General features: G+C 31.7%; 1 protein-coding gene across 1 annotated transcript in view; it reads left to right on the top strand.

Annotated features, from left to right (window-relative positions):
• nAChRalpha7 (nicotinic Acetylcholine Receptor alpha7) overlaps nt 1-20017 on the top strand; it is a 961296-nt gene that overhangs the window by 602183 nt on the left and 339096 nt on the right. The window contains exon 5 of the mRNA XM_075302219.1: nt 5080-5189. Within this exon, the coding sequence (XP_075158334.1) occupies nt 5080-5189 (110 nt within the window). The remainder of the gene's footprint in view (nt 1-5079; nt 5190-20017) is intronic.

Raw genomic sequence — 20017 nt, 5'->3', positions numbered from 1 at the left:
GGCACTATAGCCGTTGACCAAATCGAAGTTGCAATTTGTGTTGTTGACACTTTAATGAAGGCTAGCCAGCATATGTTTAAGAATTGGAGAGAGGAAGAGAGCCCTCCCAATTACGGAGATGAATAATGACGCGTTTTGGACATTTTCAGTTCGAAATCTGATTAAAGATAAAGTCATGCCATCTATGTATTTAACGTTGAAATTTTATGGCAAATCAAGGCAAAAGATAATTCAAGGGGATTCATATGATTAAAATGATTAAAATTTGAGAGAAAACTGGTTACAAAGTAGGCAGTTTTTTTAATGTATAATATTGACACAATTCTTAGTCGTTGTTTTATAACGTGAGGAATTTTGTCAAATTTTATCTCTATACAACATTTTCCCAAATTTCATTTCTATAGAAAATTTTCCCAAATTTTATTTCTATACAAAATGTTGTCAAATTTTTTTTCCATGAAAAATTTTGTCCAAATTTTATTTCGATGGAAAATTTTGCTAAATTTAATTTTTTGTCAAAATTTTATTTCTACAGAAAACTTTGTCAACATTTTATTTCTATGGAAAATTTTGTTCAAATTTTATTTTATAGAAAATTTTGTCAAAATTTTATTTCTATTAAAAATTTTGTCAAAATTTTATTTCTATAGAAAATTTTGTCACTATTTTATTTCTACAGAAAATGTTGTCAAAATTGTATTTCTATAGACAAATTGTGTCAATATTTCATTTCTATAGAAAACTAGCGTAACCCGGCCCGCTTCGCTGCGCCTTCCGAAGCGTATTTGGAGGAACATTTTGCGTTAACTTAGTCAACTATATCCTTCGTGCTGAAAACAAATTCGAAAAGATTTCAATTCTTTTAAACAAAACGGACTACTTGATTTTTCGTTTATAGGTACAAATACGGCGGGAGAGGGTGTGCCCTTTCCTCCAAATTTTTTTAATAATGTTCTGTATTCAAGTAGTTGGACAATCTTGTATATTTCTTGTGAATTTTAAGTGTGGTTTGTCAAGGAAAGGTATCCTTCTCCTCAACATATCTGAAAATTAAGCACTCTATTATAACATACAAAGAATTACTGTGTCCCATCCAATAAATCGGAAAAAGCAAAAGTAGTAAAAAATTTTACCACATTAACATTTGCTAAAATGTTGGAAAATGATGCACCCTATACGTTGGCTGCCAATTTCATGTAAATTTAAGTTCTTTACTAAAAAGAAGTCTGGCAGAAGCCTGTGCAAAAATCATAAAATTATGTACCGAGTTCCCATTTACGGACAACCCTCTACTTTCAACTTAAGAAAAAAAAACGGACAAAAGGGAACCCACTCTTTACTAAAAAGAAGTCTGGCAGAAGCCTGTGCAAAAATCAAAAATTATGTACCGAGTTCCCATTTTCGGACAACCCTCTACTTTCAATTTAAGAAAAAAAAAAAACGGACAAAAGGGAACCCTCCCCCCACCTTCGCTCCACTCCGACCTGATATCGGACTATCACGTACCCTATATTAATTTCGCAACTACTCAATGGTTCCTATAAATTCTATCGAAGTAAACCGACAAAGTTTATTTCAATTTTCCCCTTCCCTAACCAGATATCGAAAAATCATGTACTAATTTAAAAATCATGTATAAATTTAATCACCTCCTCCCACGTTCCCTGTAAATTTCAAGTAAATCGGCGATGTTTAAATTTTGCTCTATTGTTTTAAAGGGACGTCACTTTCCCCGATACAATATCGACAAACACCGTAGTGAATAGCACCCCTAACTTTCCCTGAAAATTCTTGAAACTTTCCTTCAAGTGTGGGGCAAGGAAGGTTGCCTCTTCGTTCATAACATCCCCCCACTGCTTTTGTAAATTTCAAGAAAACTTAAATTTTTTTTTTGCAGTTTTAGAGGAGGGCCTCCTCCCCGACCAAATGTCGAAAAGCGTATCTTTTGTAAACGTCCCAGAAAATGTCAAGCAAATTTTAAGCCTAAAGGGGCGGCCTCTCTTCCGTCCAAATATCACAAAATCAGGTATCAACTATTACGGTTGACGGAGGTTACGATCTCTCCAAAGTGCTCTGTAAATTTCAAGTAACTCGGTAAAGTTTAATTGTTTCTCTGCATGTACTTAAGAGAAGCGGATGTCTCCCTATGCCCTTATTTTTATTAAAAAATCAGGAACCTGATATAAATTTCATAACCTCACCCATTTTTTCCGTAAAATTTCAGTCGGGGGAGTTTAGTTTTGTTTTCACTGTACTTTAAAAAAAAGTCGGGCAAAGGGGTGGTCCCCCTCCCCGACCAAATATCGAAAAATAATGTAGCAGATTTTTGTCTAGATGCCAACCCCAACATTCAATGATAATTTCAAGCAAATCGCATAATTTTGATCCAAGTTTCAAAAAGTAGGGCAAGGGGGAGGTCCCCCTCCCCATCCACATATGAAATCATCGGGTACCCCATATTAATTCCATAACCTCATCACATGTTCTCTGTAAATCTCAGATAATTTAGAGAATTTTAGTTTTTTCACTGTACTTTAAAAAAAGTCGAACAAAGGGGAGGCCCCCCTCCGCCACCAAATATCGAAATATAAAGTAGCGGATCTTTGTCTAGATGCCAACCCCAACATTCAATGAAAATTTCAAGCAAATCGGTCAACTTTGGTCCAAATTTCAAAAAGTCCGACAAAGGGGAGGTCCCCCTCCGCGACCATATGTCAAAAAATGAGGTACCCTATTTTCAGCACATGAGTGCCCCCCACGATCTCTGAAAGTTTCAAGTAAATCGGTTCAGCCGTTTTCGCGCCAACCCGGAACATACAAATAAACAAACATAATTTGAATTTTATATATATAGATTATATTTTTATAGAAAATTTTGTCAAAATTTTATTTTTATAGAAAATTTTATTTTTATATAGAAGATTTTGTTAAAATTGAATTTAATAAAAAAATTTGTCACAATTTTATTTCTATAGAAAATTTTGTCAAAATGTTATTTCTGCAGAAAATTTTATTTCTATAGAAAATTTTATCAAAATTGTATTTCTATAGAAATTTTTTTTTATAGAAAATTTTGTCAAAATTTTACTTTTATAGAAAATGTTATTTTTATACAGAACATTTGTTAAAATTGTCTATAGAAAATTTTGTCAAAATTTTATTTCTACAGAAAATTTTATTTCTATAGAAAATTTTGTTAAAATTTAATTCAATAGAAAATTGTGTCAAAATTTTATTCTATAGAAAAAGAAAAATTTTGTCCAAATTTTATTTCGATGGGAAATTTTGCTAAATTTAATTTTTTTGTCAAAATTTTATTTCTACAGAAAACTTTGTCAACATTTGATTTCTATGGAAAATTTTGTCCAAGTTTTATTTCTATAGAAAATTTTGTCAAAATTTTATTTCTATTGAAAATTTTGTCAAAATTTTATTTCTATAGAAAATTTTGTCAAAATTTTATCTCTATAGAAAATTTTCCCAAAGTTTTTTTCTATAGAAAATTTTCCCAAAATTTTATTCCTATGGAAAATCTTGTCCATGTTTTATTTCTATAGAAAATTTTGTCAAAATTTTATTTCTATAGAAAATTTTGTCAATATTTTATTCGTACAGAAAATTTTGTAAAAATTTTATCTCTATAGAAAATGTTCTAAAAGTTTATTTCTATAGAAAATTTTGTCACGATTTTATTTCAATAGAAAATTTTGTCAAAACTTTATTTCTACAGAAAATTTTGTCAAAAATATTTTATTTCTACAGAAAATCTTGTCAAAATTTTATCTCTATAGAAAATTTTCCCAAAGTTTATTTCTATAGAAAATTTTCCCAAAATTTTATTCCTATGGAAAATCTTGTCCATGTTTTATTTCTATAGAAAATTTTGTCAAAATTTTATTTCTATAGAAAATTTTGTCAATATTTTATTCGTACAGAAAATTTTGTAAAAATTTTATCTCTATAGAAAATGTTCTAAAAGTTTATTTCTATAGAAAATTTTGTCACGATTTTATTTCAATAGAAAATTTTGTCAAAACTTTATTTCTACAGAAAATTTTGTCAAAAATTTATTTCTATTAAAAACTTTGTCCAAATTTTATTTCTATGGAAAATTTTGCTAAATATTATTTTTTGTCAACATTTTATTTCTATAGAAAATTTTGTCAAAATTTTATTCCTATAGAAAATTTTGTCAAAAGTTTATTCCTATAGAAAATTTTGTCAAAATTTTTTTTCTATAGAAAATATTGTCAAAGTTTTATTTCTTTAGAAAATTTTGTCAAAATTTAATTCTATAGAAAATTTTGTCAACATTTTATTTCTATAGAAGATTTGGTTTATATTTTTTTTTGTATAGAAAAACTATTTCTATAAAAGTTTGTGAAGTATCTCTTAGTTGGAATAGAATATTTTGCAAACATTAAAAAATCTAACAGTAAAAATTCTCCCAATTTTGATAACCGTGTATCTAACCTTATCCAGATTTACCTTCCATTTATAGGTAGCTTCATTTAAGATGTTATTAAGATATGATTGACGTTATATCACGTAACAAAAATACTTATTAAGAAGTCTTCTTGGAAATATTTCTAATATCAAAATGCATTTATCATTTATTACTAATATATCTTCCCCCTTTGAGAACTATTTCCAAGGACATATAATTCAATTTTCTTTGAGTACATATTAAGAACTTATAAATATATTAAAGACACATTGTTCAAATGAATTTGAAGAATTATTAAGGAAGCGTTATACGAAGAAAACACTTAGCCTTTTATCAAATATTTCCTGGAAATTTTCATTCAATCAATTTCATATGAGCTTAACATGACACATACAAATAGGTAACATTTTACTTATAACAAAGTTATTATTGACCATCATTGACATACAAACCTACACACAACTGTGAACGTATTAATAGAATATTACTTTGTTTATATAAATACTTATAACTTAAGCTGATTTACTATTAATGTATATAGTTTTACTTGTTATGTAGCCATTACTGCGTATAAGTAATATTAATTAATTAATATCAATTATACGATCCCATTGTCTCGTTTTCTTTTATAGGAATGGAATGATATGAACTTAAGATGGAATGCCAGTGATTATGGTGGGGTCCGAGACTTACGAATACCACCGCACCGCCTATGGAAACCTGATGTTCTTATGTACAATAGGTAAGTGATGGTGAAGGCTTAAAATGCCTAAAGATATTAAATATAATAAATGCTATTAAAATTGAAACTAAATATATTTAATAGGGGGTATGAAAGAGTTATTATTAAGTTATCGGTTTCACAAATGAAGATAAGCAATTATACTACTTATTGTTGTTCTTAAAAAAATCAAAATTTTTGTATGCAGCAACATTTAAATCCGTAAATTGATAGATATAATTGAAAAATAAATCTATTTAAATTGTTAAGGATAGACAAACTATTCACAACAAACCAATATAAAGATTATTGGTCTAAAGAGATTGCAAATTAGCAATTTAAATTTATTTAATAAATCAAATTAAAATTTTTGTATTATTGGTCGAAGAATTACTATTATTCGAAAACTTTTTTGAGTCATACTATGTGGTGTTAAAAAGATTTAATTTTTATTTTAGCCCGATATCAATGCAGTTTGGTTCAATATCCAACTTATTTATACTGCTTATTATTGAAAATATTTATTCCAGAAGATAAAGAAATTGATACTATTAAATTATTTAAAGGTAAATGCCAGTTACAAATCTACAAAAGTCTATGCACATATTTCATAGCTGACTAATTCGAGTTTCCATAGCCTTTCGTATAGATTCGCTAAATTTTTAATTTTCCTTTAAAAAATGGAGAAATTACTTTCAAGCCACAAATGAAATATTTAATATTTACGGAGATGATGAACAGAATATAATGTGAATATGTCCATGTTTTGGTATAGCCCCCATATAGACTAATCACCCGATTTGTCTGAAAAATATAAGCTGTATTTTTATAGAAAATTTTGTCAACATTTTATTTCTAGAGAAAATTTTTGTCAAAATTTTACTTCCAGAGAAAATTTTGTCCCAATTTTATTTCTATTGAAAATTTAGCCAAAATTTTATTTCTTTTGAAAATTTAGTCAAAATTTTATTTCTACAAAAAATTTTGTAAAAATTTTATTTCTATAGAAAATTTTGTCGAAATTTTATTTCTATAAAAAATTTTGTCCAAATTTTAATTCTATTGTAAATTTAGTCAAAATTTTATTTTTGGAGAAAATTTTGTGAAAATTTTATTTTTAAAAAAATTTTGTCAAAATTTTATTCCTAGAGACAATTTTGTCCAATTTTTGTTTCTATCGAAAATTTAGCCAAAATTTTATTTCTATTGAAAATTTAGTCAAATTTTATTTCTATTGAAAATTTAGTCAAATTTTATTTCTGGAGAAAATTTTGTCATATTTTATTTCTATAGAATATTTTGTCAAAATTTTATTTCTATAGAATATTTTGTCCAAATTTTATTTCTATAAAAATTTTGTCCAAATTTTATTTTTATAGAAAATTTTGTCAAAATTTTATTTCTATAGTTTTTTTTAATTTTTATTTCTATAGATTTTTTTTTTTTAATTTTATTTCTATAGAAAATTTTGTCAAAATTTTATTTCTATAGAAAAATTTTTTAAAATATAATTCAATAGAAAATTATGTCAAAATTTAATTCTATAGAAAATTTTGTCTAAATTTTATTTCTATAAAAATTTTGTCCAAATTTTATTTCTATAAAAAATTTTGTCCAAATTTTAATTCTATTGTAAATTTAGTCAAAATTTTATTTTTGGAGAAAATTTTGTGAAAATTTTATTTTTAAAAAAATTTTGTCAAAATTTTATTCCTAGAGACAATTTTGTCCAATTTTTGTTTCTATCGAAAATTTAGCCAAAATTTTATTTCTATTGAAAATTTAGTCAAATTTTATTTCTATTGAAAATTTAGTCAAATTTTATTTCTGGAGAAAATTTTGTCATATTTTATTTCTATAGAATATTTTGTCAAAATTTTATTTCTATAGAATATTTTGTCCAAATTTTATTTCTATAAAAATTTTGTCCAAATTTTATTTTTATAGAAAATTTTGTCAAAATTTTATTTCTATAGTTTTTTTTAATTTTTATTTCTATAGATTTTTTTTTTTAATTTTATTTCTATAGAAAATTTTGTCAAAATTTTATTTCTATAGAAAAATTTTTTAAAATATAATTCAATAGAAAATTATGTCAAAATTTAATTCTATAGAAAATTTTGTCTAAATTTTATTTCTATAAAAATTTTGTCCAAATTTTATTTCTATAAAAAATTTTGTCCAAATATTATTGTTAAAGAAAAATTTGGCAAAATTTTGTTTCTATAGATCTTTTTTTAGATTTTATATCTATAGATTTTTTTTAAATTTTGTTTCTATACATTTTTTTTTTTAATTTTATTCCTATAGCAAATATTTGTCAAAATTTTATTTCTATAAAAAATTTGTCAATTTTATTTCTACAGAAAATTTTGTCAAAATTTTATTTCTTTAGAAAATTTTGTCTAAATTTTATTTCTATAGAATTTTTTTTTATATCCGTAACTATGTGCGACAAATATGGCGTAAATCGGTCCACTTCATTGTATGGCCCCCATATAAACCGATTTTCCCGTAACACTTCTTGAGTATCTACACTGAAAGAAGAGTTTCTTTTCTGTGGAACGAAATTTTAAACAAACTAAGTTTTCTTTAGATCCTAACAAATTTTCTTTTCTGTGGAACGATATTTTAAAAAAACAAAGTTTTCTTTAGATCCTAACAAATTTTCTATAGGAAAAAAATAAATTCATTAGATAAAATTTTTGGGACTCTTTCGGGTTTATTTGATCTTTAAGAAAATACTTTATAGCAAAAAGGAATTTCGTTTGTCTAAAATTTCATTTCCGATGAAAGTACTTTTTCTGTTGGTGTAGACACTCCAATTTTTATTAGAGTTGCAAATCATTTTTTTGGGTGAGGGGTTCATAAATATGTGAGCTGAATATCGATTTTTATCGTTTTCAATAGTTTATCGTTTTGTTTAGTTTTCAATATGACAAGTTTTGATTTACTTCTTTAATTTTGAGAAAAGTGTGATTATTCTACGAAACTTATCCGAAGTGTGAACTTTCGCTTTAACCGTACACACAGAAAAACATTTTTTGTCTTCAATCACGAAAGTAATTGATCCAAATAATTTTTAATTGAAATGTCTTCAATCCCAGAAATGATAGTATGCGAAAACTAACTACGTCCATCTTATGACAAATTTGCACTACTTCCATATCATAGATGGGTATGCAAACAACTTTTTTGATGCTCTTTTTTGCTGGGATATACTATGCCTTATATTGGACATTATTTCCTTATTTTTTTTTTTAAGGAATTGACGACATGCTTTATATTTCCAATTAGTGAATATCTTGGAGGTTTCCTATGTACAACATACAGTGACACCTCTCAACCTTGGACACTCAGAAACCCGGATTCGTCTCTATATGGGAATATTGTCATAAGACGGTTGTTATATTAACACATTTGAATTAATCTTTCATAACTGGACACCTCCCCAATGTTGAAAAAAAAAAACAACTAAGTAAAGTCTAAAGTCGGGCGGGGCCGACTATATTATACCCTTCAACCCTATGTAGGCCAAAATTTGTTTTACCATCTCAACTACTTCACATTTGCTGGAAGTTATATAAAGGAGACAATTTTTTACTTCTACAAAATCTCTAGAATTAAAATTTAAATCGGCTAACGCTATCCAGTTAATTGGAGGAAACTTCCATTGAAAATGGGTCTAAAATGTGTAACAGTCTACCATATTTCCCCAACTCTGGTGTACGTATATATGGGAGCTATATATAATCTGAATTATAATTAGAATAATAATTCTGCTATCTATGCGAAATTTCACGTAAATGGGAGTATAACTTTGGCCCCCCCTGGTCATATGAGTGCAAATCGAACGGAAGATATATATGGGAGCCATATGTAAATCTGAACGGATTTCAACCAAATTTGCCACAATAACCTATACTACTAATCCTACTCCTTGTGCGAAATTTAAAGCAAATCACGGCAAAACCCTGGATTTTGAGGCCTTATAAGTTCAAATCGGACGAAAGATATATATGGGAGCTATATCTAAATCTGAATCGATTTTGACCATATTTGGCACATACAATAGTATCGTTAAAAGTACCCCTTGTGCAAAATTTAAAGCAAATCACGGAAAAACTCTGGCTTTTGTGGCCATATAAGTTCAAATCGGACGAAAGATATATATGGGAGCTGTATCAAATTTGAACCGATTTCAATCAAATTTACCAAGCATTGGTAGAATGTCAATTCTACCCTCTGTGCAAAATTTCACGAAGATCGATAGTAAACCTTGGCTTCTGTGGTCATATGAGTCTAAATCGGACGAAATATGGGAGCTATATCTAAATCTGAACCGATTTGGCTCATATTTTGCAAGATTTTCGAGATTCATAAAATATTTGGATGTACGGTATTTCAAGAAAATCGGTTTATTAACACGCTAACTATGACCAAATCGGGGATAAATATATATGGCAGCTATATCTAAATCTGAACCGATTTTTTCCAAAACCAATAGCGATTGTCTCTGCCCCAAGAAACGGCCCTATGCCAAATTTGAGGACGATCGGACTTCAATTGCGAGCTGTACTTTGTGCTAAATCGACTCAGAATTTAATTCTAAGCCGATCGGTGTACTAAAAGATGGGTCTATGACCACTATTTCTTGGCGTTACATACAAATGCACAAACTTATTATACCCTGTACCACAGTAGTGGTGAAGGGTATAATTAAGGTGTCCACTTCTGAGTGGTTTCTCTGTACAACTTTTTATTGCACCCTTCTCTAGCTTTCAAATTGTGTCCATTCTTTACAACTACTCATACTTCTATTGCATTTTCCATCCATCCATATATTGAATTAATTTATTTTCCATTCATCAAATTGGACTTTTCTGCATGATTAATGATGGTGAATGTACAAACATGTCCAGTTATTTTCACAAATTCCAACTCACTCTAAAAAAAAACAACAAATCCGTTTTATTGTTTACCAAAATTTGCAAAGATGGATATTTTACACCAACATATATTTTTTAAAATATTTTTACTTCATTCTCCATACAATCACAAGAATAAAAGCAATAAAAACTGTAAGAGCAAAAGCAATTGCTTCAAAACAATTGAGAAGAAAAAACAAACTCCTTCACAATAAAGTCTGAATACTTTTCCTACAGACCCCCCTCCCAATGGCATTCCATATTTGTTCGTCCATTTCAAACATTCCATCTCAAAATTTTGTGACATACAAAACAAATGGAGCGTATAGCGTAAATATGTGCCAACAAATGATTGAGTGACTCTGAGAGTGAGAGAGTAAAAAAGCGATTTTGGTGATAGTGTGTATGAGTTTAGTGGGATATTCAATGAAAGCAATTCTCGAAAATTCTCGTTTACTATGTTAACTTTCTTCGATTTCATTGTTGTCCATTTGTTATATTTCGTTGTTTGGAAATTTGGGTTCGTTGGTGTTGCTGTTGTTGTTGTTGTCGTTGATTGTCAAAACTAGCATTGTTGTTGTTTGCTCCGTTAGTGTATTCGTCAGTTGTTCGTTTATACAGTTGTGTAGTGAACGTGCTTTAACATTCACCATGAAGTTCTACACAACACTCAATGCTTCTGTATGCCGGCATGTTTATCTTTTTCCGCAATTGGATACATTGGATGATGCCGAAAGGAGTATATATGTGTGTGTGTGTATGTGTTTATGATTTCGTTGGTATTCTCTCATGTTTGTGATGTTTTGAGTCCATTTATCATGTTAACAGAAATAAAATCGGACATTTGAACAAACACCAAACGACAGACAGTATATAACTCTAAACTGAGATGCGATTTCATTAAATAGGGCTTGAAAATCTAGAGAATTTTAGTTAAAATTTTAATTTTAATAGAACTTTAAATAATCAAAATATTTTAAATAGAACAAACATATACGAGCGAAAGTTCACACAGGCCGATTCTTATGTTACCTCTTTCATGGATTACGTTTAGCTAAAACTGTCATCCACAATAGAGTAACTTGGATTGTGGTACCATTTGGTGATATCAAGGTATAGTTTTATTCCTTAACATGGTCTACTAAATTGTCAGAAAGACCATATGGAGCCTACACATAAAAAATATTGACTTAATATGAAAGATTATGGAACTAACATTTTAGGCCACGCAATTCACACAATGAGGGTTATAGGCCCCATTTTTTCGGGAGCTGAAAAAAATTCTAAGGATGGAAAAAAATTCTAAGATGGGCACCATTTTCGGCACACCTTTTTATGGTCCTCAAGTACCTCTAGATTTTCAATTTCAGCCAAATTGGATAAAAACTACCGTTTTTATAAGCCCAGGACCACAAATCGGGAAATCGGATTATATGGGGACTATATCAAAATTTGGACGGATATAACCCATCTTCGAATGGGTTATATCCGCAAACAAAAAACGAATCTGTGCCAAATTTCAGGACGATAGCGCCATTTAAGGGCTGTTTATAATACAAAATCAAGAAAATGAAATAAGAACAAGTATATACAGTAGATAGGGTCACGAAAAAAAGTTGATGCAGTCACCCCCCAGTTTTGTAGCATATTCGAAGACAATTTCAGAACACCCCCCGCAAACTATTGGTGGTGTGTAGGGTGACCTATTGACTTTTTAAAATCTCCGTAACTTTTTCGTTTATGAATATAAGTAAATACTTCAAAAGCAAAAGTTTCATATTTTGTTAAGATCTTTATAATGGTTATCAGAAATGGGCATCATAGGGGTATACGAAGCGAAATAAAAAAATTAAAAATCAAATTTGACGTCGGAGTCAAAAATGACCAATGCACGAAATATAGCCCCTGATCAACCACGAATAACGATATGCGTTTCTTTTCGATCGGACTTCAAATGACGACACAGCACAATAAATTGTATTTCGGGGGGGTCGTAGGGTGCACGGAAACAAATGTTTTGGTGTTCTGAAATTGTCTTCGAATATGCTACAAAACTGGGAGGTGACCGCATCAACTTTTTTTTCCTTTAGGCCGTGACCCTATCTAATATACAGCAGTAATATCAGCCGGGCCGAATCTTAAATACCCACCACCATGAATCAAATATAATAGTTTTACTCTTCGTCGTAGCGGGTTACTTGATAATATATAGCATTTTAGGGGGTTTGATGACAAATCTTCTCCCAAGCAAATCCGTTCAACCAGTACGCTTTCCGAAGAAAAAATTTAAAGATTCTAACTATGAAGACCAGATCAGATTCTGGATTTATGAGAATCAATTTTGTTTGAGTTTTAGAGAAATCATAAACATATCGTGTTTATGATGAAATAACGCCTTGATTTGAAATCTTAAATCTGTAGAATTTTTCCTCCATTATTTAAATTAATACGATGAGTAAAATCTGGAAATTTTACTTTCATTTTCAAGCAATTTCCATGATCAGTGCTCCTGCTATAGCCTTAAAGAAGTGTTTTCTTTTCTGAGGAACGAAATTTTAGACAAGCAAAATTTTCTTTTCTTTCAAATTTTAGAGACAATCGTTGAAACGCTTATCAAAAATTCGGATTAGTTTGCGAAAATACGAAAATACTTTATAAGAAAGGGGAATTTCGTTTGTATAAACTTTCATTCCGGAGAAAAATATTTTTTCTTTGGATGTACCCTCAAGAAGCTAAATCGGTCTCTATCGATGCCTTGTCAAATGGACCGGTAAAAATAAATGCGATACAGATTTTTGAGAGTCTAAAATTCCAGTATATTTACATTTTTATGCAAATCGGATAAAAACTACGGTTTCTAGAAGCCCAAGGAGTTAAATCTGGAGATCGGTCTATGTGGAGGCTATACTATAACATGGGTCGACATACACTATATTCGGCTGACCTATTTGTGGTCAGCCGGATTACAGAAGTCCTAGAAATAAATTCGGGGGTTAGGTTAGGGGGCTAACCAAAACATGGACCAATACTCATCACCTCTTAATGTTCCTCAAATACCTCTAGAATTCCACTTTCAAACGTATTGGGTGAAAACTACTAATTCTAGAAACCGAAGAAGTAATATCGGGAGATCAGTTTATATAGGAACTATACCAAAACATGGACCCATACGCATCATTTTCGACACACCTCTTTATGGTCCTAAGATACCTCTAGATTTCTAATTTCCGGCAAAAAAAAACTACGGTTTCTAGAACCCCCGGAATAAAGTCGGGAGATAGGTCTATATGGGGGCTATACCAAAACATGGACCGATAGGCACCATTTGCGAAACACCTATTTGTGATTTTTATATACCTCTAGATTTTCAATTTCAAGCAAATCGGCTAGAAAATATAGCCCAAGAAGTAAAATCGAGAGATCGGTCTATATGGGGGTTATACCAAAAAAATGGACCGATACACCTCAATTTCGGTACACATATTTGGGGCCCCAAAATACCTCTATATTTCCAATTTCAGGCAAATCGGGCAATAAATACAGTTTATAGAAGCCCAAGAATAAAAAGCTGGCGATCGGTCTTTATGGTCCTAAAATACCTCCAGATTTTCAATTTCAGGCAAATCGGATAAAAATACAGTTTCTAGATGCCCAAGAAGCAAAATCGGGAGATCAGCCTATATGGGGGCTATACCAAACCATGGACCGATAGGGACCATTTTAGACACACCTCCTTATGGTCCCAAAATACCTGTAGATTTTCAAACAAGCTATCGACTTGAAACTTGGCACAAGTAGTTGCTATTGATGTAGGTATTGTATTGCAAATGGGCCATATCGGTCCACTTTTACGTATAGCCCCCATATAAACGGACCCCCAAATTTGGGTTGCGATTGCTCTAAGAGAAGCAAATTTCATCCGATCCGGCAGAAATTTGGTACATGGTGTAAGTATATGGTCTCTAATGACCATGTAAAAATTGTCCACATCGGTCCATAATTATATATAGCCCCCCGATTACCAGATTTGAACTCCGGAGCCTCTTGGAAGACCAAAATTCATCTGATTCAGTTGAAATTCGGTACGTGGTGTTAATATATGGCCTCCAACACCTATGCGAAATCGGTCAATAATTATATATAGGTCACAAATAAACCGATCCCCAGATGTGACCTCCAGAGCCCCTTGGAAGAGCAAAATTCATCCGATTCGGTTGAAACTTGTTACGTGATGATAGTATATGGTATCCACCAACCATTCAGGATTTGGTTCATGTCAGTCCATAATTACATATAGCCCCCATATAAAACGATCCCCATATTTGACTTCCGGTGCCTTTTGGAGAAGCAAAATTCATCCGATCTGGTTGAAATTTGGTACATGATGGTAGTATATGATATTTAACAGCCATGCCAAAAGTGGTCCATATCAGTCCATAATCATATATAGCCCCCATATAAACCGATCCCGAGATTTGGTTTTGCAGCCTCTTGGAAGAGCAAATTTCATCCGAGTCAGTTGCAATTTGGTACATTGTGCTAGTATGTAGCCGTTAACAACCATTCCTAACTAGGTCCATATCGGTCTATAGTCATATATAGCCCTAAGATAAATCGATCCCCAATCACACAAAAATTGGTCCATATCAAGTTCATAATTGTTGCTGATAAGTCCCCGGTCTAACAAAGAAAAACACATTTTTTGTCAAAATTCGTATTTATTATTCAACATAGTTCAAAATCCGTTTTTATTATTCAACATAGTTCCCTTCAAGAGCGATACAACGATTATAACGACCTTCCAATTTTTTGATACAATTTTGGTAGTACTCCTTCTGTTTTACCTCAATATAGGCCTCAGTTTCGGCGATCACCTCTTCATTGCAGCCATTTTTTTCCCTGCGAGCATCCTTTTCAGGTCTGAGAACAAGAAAAAGTCGCTGGGGGCCAGATCTGGAGAATACGGTGGGTGGGGAAGCAATTCGAAGCCCTATTGATGAATTTTTGCCATCGTTCTCAATGACTTGTGGCACGGTGCGTTGTCTTGGTGGAACAACACTTTTATATTCTTCATATGGGGCCGTTTTGCCGCGATTTCGACCATCAAACGCTCCAATAACGCCATATAATAGTCACCCTTGATGGTTTTTCCCTTCTCAAGATAATCAATAAAAATTATTCTATGCGCATCCCAAAAAACAGAATCCATAACTTTGCCAGCGGACTTTTGAGTCTTTCGACGCTTCGGAGACGGTTCACCGGTCGCTGTCCACTCAGCCGACTGTCGATTGGACTCAGGAGTGTAGTGATGGAGCCATAAAAACTCGGGTGTATTACGAGTTAACAGCTGCAAACACCGCTCAGAATCATCAACACGTTGTTGTTTTTGGTCAAATGTGAGCTCGCGCGGCACCCATTTTGCACAGAACTTCCGCATATCCAAATATTGATGAATGATATGACCAACACGTTCCTTTGATATGTTTAAGGCCTCGATCAACTTTATTTTACGGTCATTCAAAATCATTTTGTGGATTTTTTGATGTTTTCGTCGGTAACCACCTCTTTCGGGCGTCCACTGTGTTCACCGTCCTCCGTGCTCATTTCACCATGCTTGAATTTTGGATACCAATCAATTATTGTTAATTTCCCTGGGGCAAAGTCCGGAAACTCATTATCAAGCCAAGTTTTTGCTTCCACCGTATTTTTTTCCCTTCAGAAAACAGTATTTTATCAAAACACGATTCCTTTTTTCCATTTTTTTTCACAATAACAAAAGTTGCTTCACAAATGACGCTCTATCTCACAAACTAATTGACTTACAGACGTCAAATTGTGACACGAATCATTTGAAGGTTGATACTATATAAAAATAATATGCATTTAATACTAGCGACGCCATTTATGTGACAGACCGGGGACTTATCAGCCATCCTGTTACCATGTATGGACTAACTCACAATTTAGAAAACGATGTTAAGAAGTTTTAAGATACCACAACCCAAGTAATTCGATTTAGGATGACAGTCTTTAGTACAAGTTTCTATGCAATCCATGGTGGAGGGTACATAAGCTTCGGCCGTATATACTTGTTTTTTTTGTAATTTGTATATTTCTCAGCTGTGTACTGGTTGTTATTAAAACTTATTACCGTTCTTAAATATTGAAGTTTTACTACAATATAGCCTGAGAATTTGCCCCATAATGGATGGTGTATAAAATTCTGTCCATACCATACACCTGCATAATTTTTCAAACATATTTAACTTTTTAATAATTTTAAAATCAACCAGATTAAATATTCACAAAATTAATCCTATGAAATATTTGCACAAATATCAAAAGTATAGCAAATATTAACAGAAATTTGAATACACAATAGCATTATCTAAAATTACACAAAGCCAAAGAGACAAATTAAAATATTAGCCAATATAACCACAATACAAAATGCCACACAGAATTACATATGGATTGTTTAAGTTATCAATAATTGCCCATGTATTGATAAAAGTGAACAAATTATATGGTCATTGTGTGTGTTCATGATGATGATGATAATGACGGTGACGGTGATTGATAATAAAGGTAAGAGTCCTTAAAAATATCCACTATTGCATGACACAGTAAACCAAGTAAGGAAAGTCTAAAGTCGGGCGGGGCCGACTATATTATACCACTTTGTAGATCTAAATTTCGATACCATATCACATCCGTTAAATGTGTTGGGGGCTATATATAAAGGTTTGTCCCAAATACATACATTTAAATATCACTCGATCTGGACAGAATTTGATAGACTTCTACAAAATCTATAGACTCAAAATTTAAGTCGGCTAATGCACTAGGGTGGAACACAATGTTAGTAAAAAATATGGTAAACATTTAAATCTGAAGCAATTTTAAGAAAACTTTGCAAAAGTATATTTATGATTTATCGCTCGATATATACATGTATTAGAAGTTTAGGAAAATTAGAGTCATTTTAACAACTTTTTGACTAAGCAGTGCCGATTTTACAAGGAAAATGTTGGTATTTTGACCATTTTTGTCGAAATCAGAAAAACATATATATGGGAGCTATATCTAAATCAGAACCGATTTCAACCAAATTTGGCACGCATAGCAACAATGCTAATTCTACACCCTGTGCAAAATTTCAACTAAATCGGAGTTAAAAATTGGCCTCTGTGGTCATATGAGTGTAAATCGGGCGAAAGCTATATATGGGAGCTATATATAAATCTGAACCGATTTCAATCAAATTTGGCACACATAGCTACATTGCTAAATCTACTCCCTGTGCAAAATTTCAACCAAATTGGGCCAAAACTCTGGCTATTAGAACCATATTAGTCCATATCGGGCGAAAGATATATATGGGAGCTATATCTAAATCTGAACCGATTTCAATCAAATTTTGCACACTTAACTGCACTACTAATTGTACTCCTTGTGCAAAATTTCAAACAAATTGGGCCAAAAATCTCTGGCTTCTAGGACCATATTACTCCATATCGGGCGAAAGATATATATGGGAGCTATATCTAAATCTGAACCGATTTCAACTAAATTTGGCACGCATAGCTACAATGCTAAATCTACTCCCTGTGCAAAATTTCAACTAAATTGGGCCAAAACTCTGGCTTTTAGGACTATATTAGTCCATATCGGGCGAAAGATATATATGGGAGCTATATCTTAATCTGAACCGATTTCAATCAAATTTTGCACGCTTGACTATACTACTAATTGTACTCCTAGTGCAAAATGTCAACCAAATTCGCCAAAAATCTGGCTTCTGAGGCCATATAAGTCCATATCGGGCGAAAGATATATATGGAAGCTATATCTAAATCTGAACCGATTTCAATCAAATTTTGCACACTTGGCTATACGACGAAGTGTTATGTTTGTACAAAATTTCCAGCAAATCGCTATAAAATTCTGGCTGCTGGGTCCATATTAGTGCATATCGGGCGAAAGATATATATGGGAGCTATATCTAAATCTGAACCGATTGCTTCCAAAATCAATAGGGTTCTATTCTGACCCAAATTAGGAACATGTGCCAAATGTGAAGGCGATTGGACTTAAATTGCGACCTAGACTTTGATCACAAAAATGTGTTCACAGACAGACGGACAGACGGACATGGTTATATCGACTCAGGGACCCATCCTGAGCATTATTGCCAAAGACACCATGTGTCTATCTCGTCTCCTTCTGGGTTTTACAAACATATGCACTAACTTATAATACCCTGTTCCACAGTGTGGCGCAGGGTATAAGAATGTCTGTCGTTATACTGATTCTATATTTAGCGGTATGAAAATGGGCCCACGAAACTGAGCCCCAAATGAAACATGGTCCCACAAGTCTAGCGCCGTATGTAATGACCATGAGTCCCATGCAAATCTGTCCCAACAAATTGTAAGCAAAGCATGAAAATCCGTAGGAGAAAAGCTTAAATTTATATTACTTTGGACTCTCAGGCTCAGGTTAAAATATTATCGGTCCTGCCCGACTTTTGACTTTCCTACTTGTTTTTATTTGTTTTTCACATTAAAAAGTTTTCTTTTTTTCAGTGTAGCTTCTGCCAAAAAAATTCCCAAAAAAAATTCAATTCAAATTGTCTGTTTTGTTTCAACTTCAATGAATTTTGTAGAGGGCCACTTCTACTTCATTTTCACATAACTTGAGTGTATAGCCATTGTTATGTTTTGTTTAAATTTTCTCATTTGGGACAAAATTATGATTGTTTACCTTGTGTACACCCCACCCTATCTCCCCCCACCCGTGGCAAACAAATGAACCCTCAGCTATGTTTTGGGGATCGAACATTTGGTAAACCTTTTGGGTTGACTTGCTAGGTCTGGTTATCGTTTAACCAATAAAATACAAACAAATTTCAATGTGGTTAAAGGACATCACAATATTTAACAACTTTGAAGTATGTACAGATAGGTATATATGTGTGTGAGTGAGTGTGTTGTGTTGTGTAAGTTTGCATAAGTGTTCCTATTCATGCAAATGATCGAAATACTTGAGTAAAGACATACTTCCTGGCAAATAAATTAATGGTCTCAAAAGAAGTTAACATTCTTGACCATCTTTGGCCATCAGGTCAGAGTATTGTTTACTATAAACAATAACAAGGGTCCTTTTTGCAAATAGATCCTGGTTTTGTAATGTCCTTGTTTGTAATTCAACCACAAAAACAAAAACCCCAAAGAAATAGCAACTCTGGGTCAACAACAATTTGTAGATAAATTTCAGGAATACACATTTCTGGGGGTTTACAAATTTAAATGGATTTTTTTTGTATATTATACAGAAGTTGGCATTTGAATAGCTCATGCTGTGGGCTTTTTCTTAGATAAGAAGCAGGTCGTTTTATATGGTTTTATTAAGAAAAAGACTAATTTTTAAAGATTTTATTATGCAAATATTTGTGGCTTTCAGACATTTTTTGTTTTACGAAAACAAAAGAGGGATATTCTAAGGGCATTGCAAATATTTCATTAGCTAAGAAATCCGACATTGAAGTTATAAAAATGGCAAATCCTATTACTCTAGGTCTCTAAAATAATAAGACCTAAAATTAATAAGGTGATATATATTAAGATTTGTATCAAATTCACACCACTTAACTGGAATGATGTCTAATATCAAGTCAATAGTACTAAAACCTCGTTGAAGCTCAGGGGTAACATATGGGTATTCGATCAATATTTACCCTTCGTGCTAACACATATATGGGAACTGTTTTTGAGCCTCCTCTATCTTCATTCGTTTTGTTTGCTATTGGTGGTTTCTCTTCAATCATTATTGTTATTTTTGATTTCTGCTTAAAACCATGCATTGACTAAACTAAAATAAAATTTTGCCAAAATTTTCTATACAAATAAAATTTTAATA

The sequence above is a fragment of the Haematobia irritans genome, chromosome 3 (genome assembly GCF_050003625.1).
Source record: "Haematobia irritans isolate KBUSLIRL chromosome 3, ASM5000362v1, whole genome shotgun sequence".
NCBI classification, from domain to species: Eukaryota; Metazoa; Arthropoda; class Insecta; order Diptera; family Muscidae; genus Haematobia; species Haematobia irritans.
Note: the sequence above shows the minus strand (reverse complement) of the source record. Positions and strands in the feature narration are given on the sequence as shown.